At 52.6% G+C, this 19,480-nt stretch overlaps 3 protein-coding genes across 3 annotated transcripts; all 3 read left to right on the top strand.

The window, feature by feature from the left end:
* Positions 1–1,416: 1,416 nt before the first annotated feature.
* Positions 1,417–1,770, top strand: TGME49_283770 (hypothetical protein; the record flags this gene model as incomplete). The annotated part of the gene is made up of 1 exon (XM_018781909.1): positions 1,417–1,770. The coding sequence occupies one exon, from the start codon at positions 1,417–1,419 to the stop codon at positions 1,768–1,770; it is 354 nt and encodes a 117-aa protein (XP_018637744.1).
* Positions 1,771–2,573: 803 nt separating this feature from the next.
* On the top strand, positions 2,574–13,576 carry GPI (glucose-6-phosphate isomerase GPI; the record flags this gene model as incomplete). The annotated part of the gene is made up of 14 exons (XM_002369086.2): positions 2,574–3,003; positions 3,631–3,713; positions 4,627–4,816; positions 5,667–5,811; positions 6,151–6,326; positions 7,278–7,369; positions 8,099–8,185; positions 8,758–8,944; positions 9,821–9,908; positions 10,268–10,352; positions 10,918–11,075; positions 11,747–11,860; positions 12,332–12,400; positions 12,587–13,576. 14 exons carry the CDS (start codon positions 2,574–2,576, stop codon positions 12,666–12,668), a joined length of 1,986 nt encoding a protein of 661 aa, XP_002369127.2. The 3' UTR covers positions 12,669–13,576.
* Positions 13,577–16,493: 2,917 nt separating this feature from the next.
* TGME49_283790 (protein kinase, putative) lies at positions 16,494–18,714 on the top strand (the record flags this gene model as incomplete). Its single annotated transcript, XM_002369087.1, has 2 exons — positions 16,494–17,788; positions 18,210–18,714. 2 exons carry the CDS (start codon positions 16,494–16,496, stop codon positions 18,712–18,714), a joined length of 1,800 nt encoding a protein of 599 aa, XP_002369128.1.
* Positions 18,715–19,480: the final 766 nt, after the last annotated feature.

Genomic DNA, 19,480 nt, shown 5'->3' with positions numbered 1-19,480 from the left:
AGCGTGTCCTATAGTACACGCCGCTCTACGTTCGTAGATTCGCCACGGTTCCAGAGAAAATGGTAGCGGTCTAGCTAACAAAGAATGCCTCCAGACGAGGTAAAGACGCTCTGGAAAGACAGCGTCGCAGACGGATCTCCATCACAATACGTGAGATATTCTTCAGAAAGGCGTGAAATAGAATAGCCATGATAGGCCAGGTAAAGAGTCCCTCTCTTGCGCAGATTCCGAGAATCCAGCAAGAGCACTTTTCTCCGCTACACGCATGCACGCGCCCGCTCCGATGTTTGTGATTCTGGCTAACACTTCCGTTCCTTCCTACACAAAACTCGATTTAGGAAGGAAAGATTGACCATAGAAAAAAAAAGCTTGCAACCGACCACGATCGGAACATAACACGATGTCCACACACAAACCGCCATTGCTAGACGTCTATTTGGTCTCTCGGGCAATCTCATATGATTATCCGCCAACTTAACACGCATGTGCGTGCCGGCAAAACATACTCCAAGCGCTTTTTTCTCAATCGTAAGCTGCTGTGAGGCTCATTTCAGTGCCGGCACGAGTCTCCTCCACTGCAAGCACGGAGTAAGATCCTGAACTTGCAAAGGACGCCAGCGATCTACGGATAGATGACTGAACAGTCAAAGTTAGACTAGATACGTAACGCAGTCGTGCGCGGTAGTTCACTAGCACCTCGGTGTTGAAACACGTCTCTGGTGATTTTTGGATGATTCGCATGACATGCGAACAGAGAACAGGAAACTTATTCGAGGTCGGCAAAATGGAACGATACACGCTGGATGCTCTTGGAACATGTCCGGACCCTTCATGAAAACGAGACTTTGTCGAGGATTGTGGAAGATAGGAGAAGTGGACGCTGATGTTGTGTTGCATAGGGTCACTCGTTTAATTTGATTGCAACCCAATAACGCAGTTAACTCGAGCGCTGGGATCGACCGGGGTGTAAAGAAGGCAGGAGCGCTGACAAAGAACTGCCAGCGTGCTTCCACAAGCGTATTCGAATGCCACGCCACGAATGGCGCAGTAACTTCTGTCGACGTTGTTCTGGGCAGTAGCCAGACGGCAGAGACCATAGCACTTCTTCTAGCACTGTAAAATTGCGCCTGGCCGGAGTTCCTTTAGACGAAATAGCACATGATACCTGATCTACGCTTTGTCTGCACTAGATCTGTGATGGCATAAAGCCTTACGGCGTTCGTCTGCTTCTTGCGTGTTTTCGAGCCATGGAGTGTTCGCGAATAACAGCCGGGCATTATTCAAAGCTCGTATCTCAGACAGTTGTCCAAGACGACGTCACGGATGTGGTAAATACCGACAAACCACCGGTTTAGGATCGAATTACTTTTCACACCGATTTGTCCAAATCACCTTCAGCAGTTCCTTCCTGTCACAATGTCGTTCTGCGTTGCTCCTGGTGAACTTCGTCCCTTCCGACAAGACATTCTTTCCGATGTGCTTCCTCACAGACGCATCCTGGACTGCGAAGTCGTCTCTATGTTTCTCAACCTCGTCTGTTTCCTAGATGCCGGTTTGATTCGCTGCAGCAACCCATCGTCGGACTGTTTAGAGACACTTCTTCGCACTGACAGCACTTCCAGTCGTCCGGGTTTCTGCGCCGCACACCAGCTTTGGTCTGCGATCACACTACAGCTGCTGTTCATGGCCTCGCCTTCGCACTGGGATACTCCTTTCCCTCGACACCTGCCGCAACTCAGTGCGTGCAACAAGCAGGTTGAGTATTGTTAACCCTACCAGACGGTTTCTGAATTGGACGACTGCTTCCGTTTTTGCCACCCGCCCCCCCGTCGCTCACCTTCAGGATCATTGGCCTGTGAACATCACTGCAGTAACACGGCTACGCCACACTTTGTTCCGTCTCTAACGAGTAATCGTCCCCCCCTTGCGTCTCGTGACTGGAATTCCTCCGGACTCAAGGTGCCTGCCCACACCGCCGACGCGAACTTTACCTCTCAAGGTTTCAAGAGGTGAAGGTCCAGACTCTCACCGAGTCCGCTGGCCTCGAGCGAGATACCCTTCGTTCCCTTCTGCCGGTGGTGATCCGTGCGAGAGGAGTGGCAAGCGACAGGTGTTTCCAGTCGGAACTGGTGCACAGTAGTTCGACTCCCAAATTTGTTGCTACGGATGCCACCCGGAGCTGCGGTCCAAAACCATCTCGTGTGTCTGCTGTGTCCTTCCAAGTTTTCTTTGCAGGCGGCTACCGCCATTTCCGTGCACTTGCATTTCTGGTGGCGGGTAGTAGGTCGGATTGCGCCGACCGCAAAGCGACGAAGGAAGAGCTGGCTTGAAAAACTGTGGTGCTGCTGTTGTGTTGGTGTTCGCACCTTTGTGAAAGTACGGCGTCCATCGCTGAGAAAGTCCGTCCAGCGCCCGCCTCTCTGTTTTCCCCGTTCGTTGCAGGACGAGGACTACTGGTCAGTGGTTTGTGTGACCAGGCGGCGGAACTCGCCCCACGTTTCTCCAGTGCGTCGTTTCGGCTGCTGCATGTCAAGACCCCTCCACGGTGTGCTGGAAGCGGGTGTGTGCGAACTATGGGAGCTCGTGCGTTCCGCGGGGGTCGACGTCCGTCGATGAGGGAAGTTTCCTGTGCAACTGTTCACTGTGCACGCGCGGTGTGCCTGGCGGCCACACGGTGTCGGTTTTCTCGAACGCGTGGCCGGTGTCGCGTTCCGTTAAAACTTGCAGTCTGTGCACTCTTCTTCCTCTCCGAGGTGCTCCTAACTTTCCATTTCTTTTATCGTGCCACTGGCGCGTTCGACGGAAACCGGGAAGATCTCGACGATTTCCTCCACCGGAGTTTTTTTGCGACCGACTCATTTCGCAGAATGGCGCCGACACAGCTGGAACAGTGCGCCAGTCACGGCAAGCTGCTGCAGGAGAAGAAAAAGCTCGAGAAGCTTCATTTGCGGGACTTGCTCAAGGACGAAGCGCGAAATGACCTCCTCATCAGATCCACTGACCGTGAGATCAAATTGCATCCTCGATTTCGTGTCTGTCTCTTCACGCGTTTCTTCATACACAAACACTGGCGAACAGTGCGCGCACACACTGCAGAGACAAGCGAACCTCGGCCGAAAATCTCTCCGCGTCTTCAACAAACTCCTTCCGTGTCGTTAGGACAAGATTTCGCCCCGTCTTTTGTGGTTTCTCCACGTTCTAAGGCCGATAAAGTTCTGTCATCTGCGGCGGAGAAGCCCATTCGTGGGCGTCGCTTGACAGGCCCTCCACGCCGCGTAGAGACATGTGATTCTTTCGTCGTAGATGGCCCGACTCATAGAAACATTTTCGTTCTCGACGACTGACCAAATCCTGCACAATTTCTCCTCTGTTGCCACTTTTACACACCCACCCTGCATAGAAGGCACACGAGTCCGGTGTACGGGCAAAAAAAATGTCACCCAAGCACTTTGGCACCGCACGGTCGGTTTCTCTGCGTCTTGCTTTCTTCGCGATTTCGAAGAAATCCTGTCTCGGAGTCCGGGGTATCCTCAACTGTGTTTCTGCATACCCTTGGCTGAGGAACGCAATTCCCTAGATAGGAGGCGTGGCTTCCGCTCTGTGTGTGCGTCGTGTGCTGTTGACTAACAGAGGGCGTCTACCTGGACTTTAGCCGCCAGAAAATAACGCTGGAAACCCTTCAGCATCTTGTGAATCTTGCACACGAGCGACAAGTGAGTCCCGCATCTGCACATTCTCAGATTTCCGCGAACACGCAGAAACCGCTGCGTGGGGGATGCTTGTGACGCGGGGAGTGCCTGGATCATTCTCGATACCTATAGACTCTTGTATAGTTTAAGAGCTGCCAGACGAAGTCTTTGATTCTCCTTGGTACCGTGACGTTCAGGGACACACCACCTTGTTCGATTCCCGCGTCAATACAGACGAGCGGGGGGCTTCGGGGTGATGCACAGACTCCACAGCCCCCGTTCGGTGGCCAAACAGCGTCCTGGAATTCGCGCATGCGAATTTGTCGGGAACACACTGCTTCTCACGACGCGAAAACCGGTTGTGACGTAGGCTGGCGGGTCAGGGTATGAAAGCCGATCGTAGTCAACTGGGTGGTCAGGTAACAACTAAGAACCTAGACTCCGCCTGTTACCAGCAGCGAAGGAAGTGGACTATGATCTCACGTGATGTCCCTCGTGTCTCGAAGGCACTGCAAGAATGGAACGTCAGTGGACTTGACATGTGCGTTGACAAAACAGAAACTTCTTTTTACTTCCGTTTGGGTGAACTGGGTCGTCTGTGTGTATCTTTCCAGTTCCTGAGGTTTCACGTTCTGACAGAGTCGAAATTCAGGTCCCAGCAACCGAGCATTCCGCCGTGCCGCGATGTACACACTTACCTCCGCCCGTATACGTTTGTACCTCTGACAATAGGCAACACAAACCTTCCGTTCTTTCTGTCTCTACTCCGTACATATGGCGGGACCATCAACTCATGTCCGTATAAACATACATACATACATGTATATGTCTCGATATGCGCGTTTTTCTGTGTATTCGTCTGTCTTTGTCTTTGGAGGGTGTGTAGAGGGTTTGTGTTGCGTGTCTTTGCATGCACGGGAATGGGTTTCTTCTTTAGGTGCCAGCGATGGTGAAGCGCATGTTTTCGGGAGAGAAGATCAACCAGACCGAGAACCGCGCCGTGTTGCATGTCGCCTTGCGCATGCCCGAAGGCAGCGAGCCGGTCCACGTCGATGGCAAAAATGTTCTGGATGAAGTGCATGCAGTGCTGAGACGCATTCGCGTCTTTTCCGAGAAAGTCCGCAGTGGTAGGTGTCGCGAGCAGAAATCTGTCAATAGGAGTTCTCCCGCCGAAATGTCGAAAACAAAAGTCAAGTTTGTGTCCCTGAGGCGTAGATGCCGCGCCTGTTAAAGCTGCCTAGAAGGCTTTGTTTACAACGTCTTCGGCGTACATTCACGAGCTTGTCTTTTTGCGCGGGGGTCTTGCATGTTCACACTCGCGCGTGGGCAAATCGAGCGCTATACACCGGCGATACGGGCCGTCTGCTTCACCGAAAAGCGAGTTCAGCTGGGTTCTGGGGTGGTCGTTTGTAAACAGCAGTCACAAATATGTGAGTTTCTGTGAATGTCGATCACCGGAGGAAGAAAGCAGAGACCGAGAGGGACAGCAGACGGGTGGATCGCGAGCGAGAGAGAGAGAGACTGGAGAGAGACGGAAAGGAACACGGTTGGGCTTCTGAAGAAAGGCGTTGTAGAGTGTCGGGTCGATAGGGAAGGACAAGAAGATACAGAGTGGAGAGAACGAGAAAACGGAGGGAAGAAAGCCACACATCGTGGTGACTTGAATGGAGAAACGAAAGCGGGTGAAGGGACAGAAGAAGGAAGACGCAAAAGGAGTGGAGACACATGGGATGGTTACGGGACCTTTGTGTCAGGAGAGACTCTGAGAAGCTGCCGCTGGAGGCGGCTGTCTTTTGTCTCTTTTTTTCGAGTTTTGCGTGCCTTCTTTCTTTCCACCGCGACAAACCGTGGTTGATAGATCTGCACTGTGCGACAGGGCTCTCTGTGAATTTTTGTCCTGCGTTTCTTTCAAAAATCGGTCTCTGCGTCGGAGTCGCAAGCGTGTCTCCGGTTCTGGTGGCGCCTCCTTTTCTTCAGGTGAAATTCGAGGCCACACTGGGAAGAAACTCGTGAACGTCATTTCAATTGGCATTGGCGGAAGCTACTTGGGGACTGAGTTTGTTCATCTCGCTCTCGCAGCCGAAGGCTATGCCGCTGAGAAGGCACACGGCCGTCAGATTCAGTACGTCGCCGCGCTCCTCTTTTCAAGCAGTGCATGAATTTTCTGCTTCCAAAATGTCCTGCTCTTCTCCGAATCTGCTCTCGTGTCTCTCCACGCTTTCGTGCAAAGACTCCAATATCTCTATATCTATATATATGTATGCATATATGCGTATATATGTACAAACATGTATGTTTCACGCTGTTCCTGTGTGTGTCGACCCCACGTTTTTCTTTTTCATCTAGATCGTGCTGCTCCGTTGTTTCTGTACCACACTTTTTGTCTTCTTCATCTACACCGCAGTGCGTTTTTGCCGCAGTTCATGGCACCACGCTGTCTTCTTGCTCGCGCTTTCTTCAGCTTTTTAGCGAACGTGGACCCGGTCGATGTGTGGCTTGCCGAGAGAGGCTTCGACCCTGAGGAGACTCTCGTGGTTGTCATTAGCAAGACGTTCACGACAGCAGAGACGATGATGAATGCTCGCTCTGTTCGGGACTGGTACCTCCACCACTACAAGGGAGATGAACGCGCGTTGGGTGAGTTTCATTCCGTCGAAATCAGATTTCTTTGACAGAACATATGCGAAGAAACGAGGTCCTGGGGGTATGCGGGAGGTTCGAATCCCTTTCCAAACGCACCGTTTTCGGGAGACGTGGATACGCTTTGTGGCTGAACCAGTCTTCAAACGGGTCGTTGTTTCGCGCTTCTTCTCGCCGTTCCTGGGGTGCATTGTTCACCTCTGTCCTCTCAGACACCTTCGTGGATGCGCAGCTGCTCGAGGTGGAGATGTGTGGGGTCCTTGGTGTTTTGTGTCGACTTTTTACCGCGCGGCTGTCGATATCGACCAACCACGAGCTGCTCGCAAGTTGCTCGAACGCATATAGCAAAAGTCTCGGAAAACCAAAGTGTAAATCAGAAGTGGTTTCGTCGGGCGCATACGTCCCGAAGATCAGCAGTGCAAGTCCGCAAAGTTCGAGCGTTTTTTGCATGGAGTTTGTTGTGTTTTTTCCTGCACGAGGTCAGACCAGTTGGTTGGAAATTCCAGGCCATCCGCGCAGTGGCAAGAGTGTAGAATACGTGGACCGTTCGAGCGACGGCGAGGCCCAGAGCCAAGCGTCCAGCCTGTTTGCGGATGGTTTTCGTGCCTTTCGTTTTTCCTTCTTCGCATGCGGTTTCGATGCTGTCCGAGTGTCTGCGCGTTACGTTGTTCTCCGGTGTAAGCGAGGTCGGTTTCGCATCACACGCGGCCCAAGTGTTCGCGAGAGCACGCATGTTTTCGCTGACTGCGAAGGACCGTCCATTCTCTAGTATTCTGGAGGAAGTAGCAGGCTTCGAGTCTGTTTTTGTCAAAATTATCAGAAATAAGGCGTGGTCTAAATGTTTGCGTACACCCGTGGTGTGTGACTTCCATTGTGGAATGATGCGAGTGAAAGGCCAAGTTTTGTTGACTTCCATTTAGCCTGAACTGTTCGTCTTGTTCGCGACAGGTGCGCACTTCTGCGCGGTTAGCACGAACCTGGATGGCACGAGCAAGTTCGGCATTCAGTCGGACCGTGTCTTCGGCTTCTGGGACTGGGTGGTAAGGCCTTCGAAGCTCGTTTTCGTGCTATTCTCTTTGCTCTGTCCTGTCCTCGAGACGCGTCGGAGGCTCTTTCAGGGTCTTCGCGCCACCCTGTGCGTCTTCCTTGTTTTTCGTGTCTTAGCGCCTTGCTGCAGGACATCGTTACGCTTTTGTCTTGCTTCCGCGAGGGGAAGTCTGGAAAAACGAGAATGCCTTCCACTGTTCTCTTTCTTTCTCGTCGTCACGGGGGTTCCAGCTGGGGGAGTCTCGTTTCGGGTGCTACTGAAGCTGCAAGCACTGGGACTGCGACTGTCATCCTGCAGACTCCACACGGATTCGCTTGCCATGCCTCTATGCAGGCTTTCTCGATGTGCATCTCTGCATCCGCTGATCGTTGGTTTCCTTCTTGAACCGCGCCGCGAGACAGACGCCGTCCCCGTCTCTCCTCTTGTCGTTGTCCTTCCTATTCGTCTTGTCTTTGTCAGTCTTCGGAGTGTGCCTGTCCCTGTGGTGTTTGCGAGACGTTTTTTTCCAGCAGAAAGACTGGACTCGTTGGTGGCTGCGATTTTCGCGAGTCTTCGAAGCGGGAAGATTTCTTCGTTGTGCTGTCCTCCTGGTTGCTGTTGTCCGCGTTACTCTCGTTTCTTTCCTTTGTGTTTCTCCCCTCTTTCCGGTTGTTTCCTTTCACTTTCGTGTTTTTGTGTCAACTTTGGCCTCGTGCGTTTTTCTTCATGTTCTGTTCTTCAGGGCGGGAGGTACTCCGTCACCTCGGCTGTGGGCATTCTTCCTCTCGCTCTCCAATACGGCTATGACGTCGCGCAAGAGTTTCTGAATGTAGGGAAGCCTTCCTCCTTCTCTTTGTCACTTCCAGCTTGTCTAGCAGTCACACACATTGTGTGAGAAGATGCTCGTGTTCCGCGTCTCCGCTGGCGGAGGAAACAGCCTGTCCCCCCCCGCCCCCGCCCCCCCAGAAACATTCACATGCGTTACGAGCAGACTGGTGACATAGAAATGTCTGTACAGACTTCTTGCGTCCGGCCAGAAAGGTTTCGATGCATGCAAGCGTGGGCAGATGCCTCTTCCTACCGTTTCTCGAGGCTTCTGCGGCAAATCAAGACACAGTTTCACAGGCCAGCATGGTGTTTCACAAAGCGTTTTTCATGTGCCTAGATGCCGTGCACGACGCACTGTCTGATTACCGCTTAATGAAACTCTCGGACGTGGGGTGGGTGGACGAGTGTCGATTGTATACCCCGTAGATAGCGCAGGAGCAGGAAAAGGTGGAGAGAAATCGTGTTTGGTGAGGCACTCTCGAGTGCGTGTGGAGGTGGAAGAAGTCTTTCTTATGGTCATTTTTTGTTTCGTTTCTCCCGACGTTCTGCGCTGCTGATTGTGTGTTTCGTCAGGGCGCGCATGCCATGGATGTTCACTTCAAGACGGCCGAGCTGGCAGACAATCTTCCGATGCTCATGGGTCTCATCAGTGTGTGGAACGCCACTTTCTTCGGCTACTCGAATGTCGCCGTTCTGCCCTACGCGCAGGCTCTTCTCCGCTTCCCTGCACACATCCAACAGCTTACCATGGAGAGCAACGGTGGGCCTTGCAGAGAAGCTACGGAATTCCAGAAGATAAAGCTGCAAACAAAATTCGCAGGACCGAGCTTCAGCAACGATACCTGCTGCAGGAGAAGCTATGTTTGTCGACTTTTTCAGGTCGATTTTCTTACATGAACGATTGTATAACCGTGATAAAATAAGCAGTTTACACAAAGCACGCATCTCACTCGCTCGACTCCGGAGAAGGGTAAAACGTCCACCAGACGTTTCTGGAGATGCACAAATCCTGATGCGGACTTCACATGTCTTCGATAAAGTTACAAACTCTGCACGACATGTCCAAACGAGAGCGATATGCCTGCATAGGCGATATGAGGTATCCTTACATATATTTGTAGAGGTGATACGTATATACATATATATATATATATATGAACATTTATATTTATACATACATATGTATACATATACATATATATAGGTGTAGATAGGTATAGGCATACAATTGTGGATGTCGGTAGAATTCGATACAACAGCTGTCGTTAAGGTGAGACTGTTTTGCCTAAGAGCATGTAGTTTGTGAACAAAGTGTAAACGCATCGAACCTCTATCGTCAAGTGTTCGCCTCGGTCGACGCACACGAGTCTGCTCAAAGCGGTGAGAGGCAGGGGTCTGTCAAAGCCGACGATGCTGTGCAAGCATGCAGTGGAGCTTTGCTCAGAAAATACGTTTTCATGTCTGGAAGCGAAGTGTATTCAAGAGTGCCATGGCTCCAAAAAGGTCGGCCTTGCACTCGCCAGTCTCCTCCGAGACGGTCTTAGCGTGATAGAACGTTCAGAGTTCATCGAAGAAGATCCCTTTGTATGCGTGGATGCAAAAGGGGGTTTTGGGCCTTTCATCTTTTTCTTTTCAGGGAAGCGCGTGACGATGGATGGCAAGACCCTGGATTTCGATGTGGGCGAAATTTTCTTTGGAGAGCCGGGCACCAACGGCCAGCACAGGTAAAAGTGTGTGACGTTTTTCTAGATCAGAGCACGAGGGGAACCAGTTCGCATGCAGTGGCTTCGTGGACATGGACCAAGGAAGCTGACCGCGCATGCGTGGGTGCAAATACGTCTTTGTTTGGGCATGTTAATTATATCTGCGGTTGCCCATACGTTGGTCGGTAGCGGATTCGCAGTACGTCTTGAACTTGCGTGTATGTGACCATGCGTATACGCACAAGTGTGTTGATCGGTAGATAGGTAGAGATCGGTTCATCTCTACAGTGGCGGAGAAAGAGAGAGGAAGAGACGACACCGAAAGAGTGTGGGTTCTGTCTTCTTCACTTGGTTTCCGCCTGGGTTTGTGTTCCGTGCAGTTTCTACCAGCTCATCCACCAAGGTCGTGTCATTCCTGCGGAGTTCATTGGCTTTTGCAAGTCTCAGAGAGCGATCAAGCTGAAGGTATGAAGGGGGTCAGCGGTGCACAAAGGTCTTGTCTTTAAATGAAAACAGAACCTCAAGAAATGAATATAAGAGCAAATGTAAAACAATCTGAAGGCAGGCCTCATTCGCGGAGATGCAGAATGCAGAACAAAGTCCAGGTGGCCATTCAAACGAACGTCGTAGCCTCCCTGTGTCGTCGTCTGAGCTGTGTGGAGCGCTCGATGTTCTCCGTGGGTCGCCTTAGAAAGACAGCTTCCCCACAAACGAGTTCAGATCTCTATGAATCTCTCGACTTGCGTGTACCTTGAAATGGTATTCATCTACAGCTACGGCAATTGCGGTGCTTCAGTTTTTTTCCAATAACAGCTAAGCATGCCTTCGCATACACAGGGTATGCAGGAACCATCAGATAACTGTTGAACAAGACTTCTTGTTAGACACTCTAAAATGGGACTCCTAGGCTATCCTCTCTTTTTCTTTTAGATATACATCTATCTGTGGAGGTATAAACGTACTCGTAGATGTGTAGGGAGGAAGTCGGGCACCTATGTGTTCCAGATGTGCAGACTGTTTGTGTTTTAAGGAGGAGCCCGTAAGCAACCACGACGAACTGATGAGCAACTTCTTTGCTCAGCCAGATGCGCTGGCTTTCGGAAAGACACCCGAAGAACTCCGCAAGGAAGGCATTCCGGAGAAGCTCGTTCCCCACAAGACCTTCCCTGGCGACCGTCCTTCGTGCATGTAAGTCGAACGTTTCGAGGGGTTTAGTTGTACAATAAAAATCGAATCTTACTGTTGTCTGGGGCGAAAACCTTAAATGGAATGGTGTCCTCAATTCTTGTCAACTAATTCAAGCAAGGAAGGGAGAGAATGGAGAAAAAAGCAAGAGAAAACTACTCAGATGCGAATATGATCAGTACCATCGTACTGGGAGGAATCATCTCTGAGACAGGATCATGTATGAGCTTTTTCTTGTTTCATCGTCTTAAGTGGCAGCAGCTAAGCCAGTACACACCGCATTCGCTCCCCAGTCCGTACACCTTTTTTCCGTGAATATTCACGGTTACCTTTAGAGCTTTTTGCGTGCACAGCAGCCTAAAATGACTTCCATTCTCGTAGTTCCTTTCCAGACATCGAGTGCTAGCAAATGATATGACTAGGGTACCAGACACGCTTGTTTCAGTTTACATCTTTTATTAATGGGAGCGCAGCTTCCTCGCTGGTCTCTCCAACGCTCTCAGAAGGTGACTCTGAACGCGTTTGGGCCGACAACAGGAAATTTGTCTAGACGCGAAAGCATGGCATTGCCACATTGGTTTTTATTTATGTCGAGCAATGGAGAGAAAACATCCGCAGTGCGTCCAGGTCATGACTCTGTTGATTTCGTGATCCTCGGTTTTTGTTATCCTCAGGCTTCTTTTTCCGGAGATCTCACCCTTCCATATTGGCCAGCTGCTGGCGTTGTACGAGCACCGCGTTGCTGTGGAGGGTTGGCTGTGGGGAATCAACTCGTTCGATCAGTGGGGGTAGGCCGCGAGAAAAAAGAGAAAGGATCTTCGTGTATGCACGAGATACCTTTGCCGCATTCATGTTCCTTTTCGGAAACTGAATGCTTGGATTCTGGTCACGGTTTTTCTGTAGTAACCAGTGATCAGCGATTTTGAGGGATTGGAACTGTTTCAAACAGGACGTATTTACAGATTTGAGTGGTGACATACGAGAAGCAACGAAGAGGAAGCACGGAGCTAGCTGTATCTCCGTTCTTTCACTGCGGCTTAGTGACGCGCGTCGTTTCGAGTGTATGCTCTCTCTGGATGAGTGTTGCGGCCTCGTTCTCCATTTTTGTGTGTTTGCGTCTTAGGGAGGGGGGAAACCCCGGGACGAAGGGGATTATCTGAGTGTGATGTTGGTCTTCGTTTCGCCTCCTCCAGACTGGGGGAAACGCAGACGCGAATGGACTGTCTGAGAACGACTTTCGTCTTGTTTTGTCTTCTCAGTGTTGAACTTGGAAAGGTCCTCGCCAAGGGCGTCCGTGGCATCCTCCAGAAGCGTCGTGAGGGCAAGGCGTAAGTTTATGTCTCTCCAAGTAAACAAAATTTCCGTGTTTTCCGTGTATTCTTCCTTCTCGCAAGTGCCCTGTGTACAGAAGGGGATAGGAGAATGAATCTCCAATCGGTTCTCTTTTCTAATGCCCACTTTGTTGTTTTGCAACATTTTTTCCGTGAGGAACGGTGTTGGGCCTTTCTCTGCAGACCCCATGAGTCTGGACAAAGCGAACTCTGCAGCTCGACGAGGAAGATTTTGGAGCACTACGTGCAGCAGTCGAAGGCTTAAGTTGAGGAGAGAGAACAGCACTCAAGATCTAAGTTGAGGAGCTTTCTGTTGTCGACAGACCTCCAGTGCTTTTTTTTACTTTTTCGCGCGTATTCAGGGTGTCAGGGCGGGTGGCTCTACATTATTCGTTTAGGTCGGCGGTGTTTGCAGTCTTCGTTTCGTCGAGTCGTCTCTGCGTGCCTCCTGTTTTGTAGAATTCGAGAATTCGTTCAGAGCGATTCAGAGAGTTACTGGCGGTCGTGTCAGACACGCGCGGCCATTCTCAGCCGTACCAACTCGACGACTCACCTCAGGGACGACGACAATCTTTCATGGAGTGTGCGTTTCACCGCGGAAGAGGTGTGTGCTTCTGGATACAACCTGCCGTTTCTTCCCGCGGAGTTTCGTCTGCTGTGGGTGGATATGCAGGAAGATGCGAGAAAGAGGGAGAAACAGAGAAACTCGCCTTTTTCGCGTCTTCTCGTGGGAAGCAGAGGGAACAGAGTGTTTTTTCTTCCAGAGAGGAGAGACTCCGCAGGGAGAACTCATTTTTCTCGGATAGTGAGGCAGAGGAAGATCTCCAGTTGATGCCGTAATGGAGGCTTTTCCCGGAACTGGTTCCGTCCTTTTTTTCTCGAGAAAAACCATGCTTTCGGTCGGTACCGGAATTCAGAAATCGACTTTTGGCCTGGGACCGCCTCAAGGTCACAAGCCGGCAATGGGGGGGTTTCTCTCCGTCCACACAAGCACATTTGGGATTTTCTCGCGTTGCAACTGACAAATCGTTATCCCCGACAAATGAGTTGCAAGGATCCAGTGCTTTCGTTTTCGCTGCTATTTTCAGCTGAAACCGACCCCAGTTGTACGCGGCACGAGCGTCTTGACATGAGAAAAAAGTTTTCTCTCGCTGTTAATACGAGTGATTACCCTAATTCATATATTATGCCTAGAACATAACCGATATGGAGTAACCTCAGTGTCGTAGGATGCTGAAATCCAACAGTTCGCGCCACCCCGAATAGTGTCTTGCAGCGAGCACATTATGTTTTTTACTTGAGAGTATAGAGTCCACGAGTTGGACTGCCGGCTTAGGTCGTGAAGGTTTTTCGTTACCGAATGCAACTTCCTTTGTGTCAGCATGGTGTCAAGAACTTTCCGGTTACCATCGAGACGTACAGGAGCCGACTGCCGGGACTCCGGAGGGTGTACCTGCGGAAAGCTTTGCTTACGATGATCACGTGGTTGAGCCTTGACACCACAATGGAGGTACTGCCAGACAATGACAGTCACAATCCGGAGAAGGGTTACGTAGTCCCGATACTGATCAACACCAAGTTGACTTCCAGGTTTAACTGTGTAAATATTACATTGAGAGCATCGGAAGCAGAGGCACACAGGCTCACCAGGGCCGGGCCGGGGAACTGTCGCTACAGGATAAACCAGAGATTCCGGAGTAAGCGTTTTGGGCTCGTATCTGCAAAGCAGCTGTGTTTTCCGACGTAGAACGGCTACTTTCGCCCTCAAGAGAGACCCGTATCACGGTAGCGACTGAATACCTATTTCATCTTGGTGTTTCAGGGCCGTCAATCGTCAGACATACAGCAACTGTCTTGCATTTTCCAGATCGTGAAGGCCTGCACGGCACTCCTCATTTTGTTATTCCCGGATCCGGAACGGGTTGTGTTACCTAGGACACTCTCTGTGTCGGCATCGACCGCGCGCGAGGCGAGGCATTTTTCGCTTTGGCTGAGTATTACGCGACGCAGACCCAAAACGGGAACGACCGACTGAAGAGGCCGCCTGTGCCCCGGCGGCCGACATACACATCGAGAACGGACACACTTGCAGCATGTGGCAAAAACACGTCGGAAAGCAGGATTCGTTGCGCAAGTTCACGCGATAAACAAGTTCTCGGTTTTCTCCTCCTTTTACCCACGCCACTTTCTTCGAGTGGATCATGCGGGAGATCCCCACTTTTTCGTGAAAGGATCAGCAGGTGACCTCGCCGGCGTCGTCGCACCCTTTTTGTGGGTTCATAAACCGATTTTCTGAATCTGTCTCTGGATCTTGTCGTGTCTGTGTGTTTGCTGGGGAAACGACCAGGAAACGAGCTGGGAACCCCGTGGCTGTCTGCCGTTATTACCTTTCAGCGGAAACCACTGCCACACACACACGCGGCCGACGCCGACTGCTGCTCGACAGGCACGGTATCTCCGATCTGTCCACAGTGTGTGGTCAGTGCCCCCCCCCCTCCGTTTGAGGAACTGCTTTTCCAGCCGTTGGCTGCAGGCGTTTGCTCCCCCACGACTAGTGGAAAAAGTTAGGTTTCCCTAGACTCACCTTGGTCACTCGCTCTTCATCAGGACTGGCATATCGTCGTTCTCCGGACCGTTTTCTTGCGTGTCTCCTCGTTTCCTGAAACAGTCCGAGAGAAAACGACCTGGGAAGGTACACAGAAAAACGGGGGGGCTGCGATCGCGGGCTCCACACCTGTATTTCTGCGTTGCCTGGTGCACTGCCACGACGTTCGTCCAACGGCATCGAACACCTGGTTTTCCACGCGGAAAAGCAAGGACGGATCGCTCCCGGTGTCGACGATTGCGCCTGAGCAAAAGTTTTTCCGTGTTTCTGCCGAAAGCCGGAAGGAAAGAGCGGAAGCAAACGCACCCGACAGAGACGACACACAGCGCCCGCCGCGCAACAGCAGACGGGTGCGGCGAGGACGATCCTAGTGTCTCCCAGGAAGGCGTTGAACGTCTCTGGAGCGTCCCACGGGAGTCGCCAGTGGGTTTTCCAAGATTTCTTGCCTTTGTGGAGGCTTCCCAGGGAAAGGATCTGCGTTCCACTCCCGGGATCCGAGCCACAACCAGACGCTATGGTGTGGAAGCGACACGATTGACGCGACAGGCGAAAACGTGGACGCGCGTGCGTGCAGGCGACCCCCGGCTGCCTCGAGTTGTGTCTGTGTGTCTTCTCGGAGAGAATCCGCGGCTCTGGAGGCATCCGAATCCACACAATGGCGAGACCCCAGTTCTAGGAAGCACCGCAAACCGTCCGCGAGACAACTTCCCCGCGGCCTGCAGGCGCCAGGACGCAGATTGCCGCCCACGCCCGAACTCGACCGAGAGAGGCGTGAGAAGCTGGATAGAAGGGTCCTGGGAAAAAAGGAATCTCGTCCGCCGCTCTGGGGACAAACCCCGTTCGGATTCGGGAATGTGTGTCTAGATCGAAGCGCGGACCGCCTCCCGCCCAGACTGCGCGTGGCGGGTTGGGGACCCGCTGTTCCGAAATCAGAGTTACCGGCCACACTCACAGAATCAAATGAGAGGAATCTGAAGGACTCGCACGACGGCCCAGGTCCCTGGGAGACTCCTGTCGAAGCCCGTCGGCTGGGAGCCTCGTCGATCTGGTGAGAAAAAAGCTGGAACGGTCGGGAAACTCGAAGCGGAACTGCGAAGTCGCAGGGAATGCACGACGGAAGAAAAGACCCGCGGGAGTGGCTGACCCATCGTCTTTCTGCCACCGAGAACTGTCTGACTGGCGAAGTCTGATTCTCCGTTCCACCACTGAAGGGAAGTCATTTTTTTATCTTCTACGGCGACGCACCGTTGCACAGCGGTCTTAGTACAGCGTTTCTCTACTCCACGTCAAACCTATTGGACTCTAGAGCGCCGTGAAGGTGCTCCGAGAACGAGGGATTCCCTGCGCTCTTTGCAGACTTTTCTGCGGCCCTCTCATGGCCAAAGCCTTCTCCCGCAGCAGCCCCTGACTTTGTCCGCAGGAACTCAGCGAGTTCGAGTCCGGTGGTAGAACTGAACGTCTGCACGAGTCGTCTGAAACGCCGAAATGGAGGGACCTGAAACACTGACGCAGGCAGTCGGTGCGCCTCGATCCTTTTGCTCGCGCGAAAATCTGCACCCCGTAACTCCCGAGCTGCGCGCCCCTACGCATCGCCCTGAAGCCTGCTCCCAGCGAGCGCAGCTTCGCCTTCCGGGGTGCATCTCGCGGTCGATACATCGCACGAGCGACAAAGAAGGCGTCTCACCGTTCAAGTGTTTCTCAGATATGTGCCCCGGCTTTGGCGTCTCGCCTCTGTCTCAAGTCCCTGCACACGAAGGCTGGAGCCCCTCGACCTTCAGCGGCGCCAGCACGCGGCGCAGCGTCTTCAGCTGCGAAGACGAGGGTGAGGTGACTCTGCCGGCGACGCGGCCCGTCTCGCCTGTGTGCCTGGGATTCGAGCATAGTTGCTCTTCCGAAAGTTTCGCCTCACATCACGAGACTGAGGGCGGTGAGCGACGCGGAATTCTCTCCTGGCTTAACTCGGTGTCTGCCGGCTGTGGGGACCACACCGTCAGCTCAGAAAGCCAAGTTCCTGCTTCTGGAAAGTGCCCAGAAGACGCAGAAGGCCTCCAAGACAGTGCCTGTTGGTCCTGGAAGCCGAGTGCATGCTATGAATTTGTCGCCGACATCAACGCACACTTTGCACTCCTCGAAAAGCTCGGCGAAGGCAGCCAGGGCGTCGTGTATCGGTCGAAGCGGTTGAGTCCAGTCGATGCAGAAAGCGGCTTTCCAGAGAGTGGCGAGAACGCCGAAGTCTGCCTCAAGTTCTTTCTGGAAGAGACCTTGCCTCTGCCGACTGTCGAGCGGCTCTGTCGGCTGCGGGTTCCACACCTTGTTCGACATCACGGCGTCGTCCACGACTGTCGCGGCCAGTGGCTGGTCATGGATCTAGCTCGAGGTCCAGAACTCCTCACTTTGATTAGTGAAACTCATCGGAGCTGTGCCACAGACAAATCGGGAAGACGTGCCGGTTGCTCTGTCTCCTGCAAGGACAAGACTTGCGTCTGCAAGAACCACGCGGTCGCGAGGCCTCTCGATGAAGCGGCATGCTTTCGCTACCTGCGCCAGATGCTGACGGCCCTGGCGGGGCTGCATGCAGAGGGCCTCATCCACGGCGACGTGAAGGCGGAAAACTTCATTCTCGCGGAGCCGCTTGCTCCTGAAAATGAAGGCCACGGATCTTCAGTGCTCCCGCCCCTCATCTTGAGCGATTTGGGAAGTGCTGTCCCTGTTGAAACTGGCAAACTAACCAGTGGGGAGCGTCTAAGGGTTCCTGGCGGAGATGGCACGCCCATGTACATGTAAGAAGAGAGTGGAAAAGAGTAAAGCACATTCCTCCACCCATGTGGAGTTTTTTATTTTGAGGCAGCTAAAAATTTAGAATGCCGATATCCTACGACCACTTACAGCTATACCACATCGGCTATGTTCGAAGCCGTAGGAAAAAGAAGTGAATTCGAAGACTGGACAAACACTCGGGTCGCAGACTGGGGACAAACTTCCAAACGCGGGTCTTGTGTGGTTTCAATCGTACATGTGGAGTATGGATGTTTCCGAGAGTGCAAGAGAGAGCGAGAACAGACCGTCGCTGGGTGAGAAACACGCGCAGGTGTGGTGTCGCGTCTAACGCGTGGTTGAAACGGTTAATGTATTGTGTTTTCTCTTGTTCACAGTCGAGGAATGCAATCCACTTGTTTTCTCTGTGTGACGGTTTTCTCGCAGGGCTCCAGAGCTGTTCACGAAATCGGGGTACGACGGAAAAGTTGACGTTTGGGCGGCAGGGATCGTCTTTGCGCTTCTACTGACTGGAAGCACGCCCTTTGGCAACAGAGACGTCCTGTCGTTTCTTTGGCGCCACTACTCAAGTCAGCAGGTGAAATGCGAAACGCCTAAAACCGGAACTGTGCTTGTTGCTCGGTCTCGTGGCCGGGAGAAACAAACTCCCGAGACTTCAGAGGGCGTGCCTGCTGCGGCTTCGGCGAAGTGGGACCTCCTGTCGATCTTGGCCAGCGACCTGACCGACGCGGCAGATCTCGCGCCGTTGCTCGATACGTTGGTCGATGCAGAACTCAGCTCTGGCGAGGCGTGGAAGGTTGTCTCCTTAGAGGCGAAAGAGATCGTCCGGAGCTTGCTGCGCGCCGACCCACGAGACAGACCAACGGCGGCTGACGCGCTCCAACACCCACGGCTGTCTGCACATCTTGCAGACGAAGACTTCTGTGGGTAGGAGAGCTCGGGAAACTTTAAAAGCGACTCTGTCGAGTGGTGCTGGTCAATGCTGTGCAACGGCAGCACTTGAAATTTGCCACCGGCAGTGAGCAGAAGTGGACTGCATCGCCGCCACGCGGGAGACTTAGGATGCAGCTTCCAACGTCCTTGCTGGGTGAAGAGCACCTCGTGTTTTGCTGACCGTGTCGGACGCTTTCGCTTGTTTCCCTCGCGAAAGTGTGAGCGTTTCGAGAAGCGGGTCCCGTGGTCAGAAAGACGAGGAAAGCTTCTTGGTAGGGATGCTGGTTTTCTGGGGAGTCTCCTTGTCAGAGGTCGCAGACTCGAGTGCTCAGTCAAGGCCCATTTGTACAATGCGTGCGCAGGATTGCTGGAGGCCGCTTGAACTGAGGGCGAAGTCTCTGGCAAGGCAGGCAGAGGGGAATTCGAGGACTATGTGGAAGGCCCGACGTTGTTTCGCTCGAAAGGGGAGGAGTTGTACACCGCTGTGGTACACGAATGGGCTGTCGCAGCGATGGGCCTGTTACTCTCGTTCTCGTTTTTTCGTTGGCTCGTGGAAAAGTGTTCTCGTGTCCTGTACAGAATGTCTTCTGTGTTGTTGAGGCTACGCGGCCTTGGGCGCGTCTCAGGGACGGCTCACGGCTTGGGTCTCGTGGACAGCAGGGAATGTTTGAGATCTCTCTTCTGTTGATTTTCGGGTATTATTTTGCCTCTCTGGGTCGAGGACAGTTACCGGCAGGGTCCTCGACCTCCATTTTCTTTTAAAG

This window comes from Toxoplasma gondii, chromosome V (genome assembly GCF_000006565.2).
Source record: "Toxoplasma gondii ME49 chromosome V, whole genome shotgun sequence".
NCBI classification, from domain to species: domain Eukaryota; phylum Apicomplexa; class Conoidasida; order Eucoccidiorida; family Sarcocystidae; genus Toxoplasma; species Toxoplasma gondii.
The sequence above is the reverse complement of the archived record's forward strand: the minus strand, read 5'-3'. Positions and strand labels throughout refer to the sequence as shown.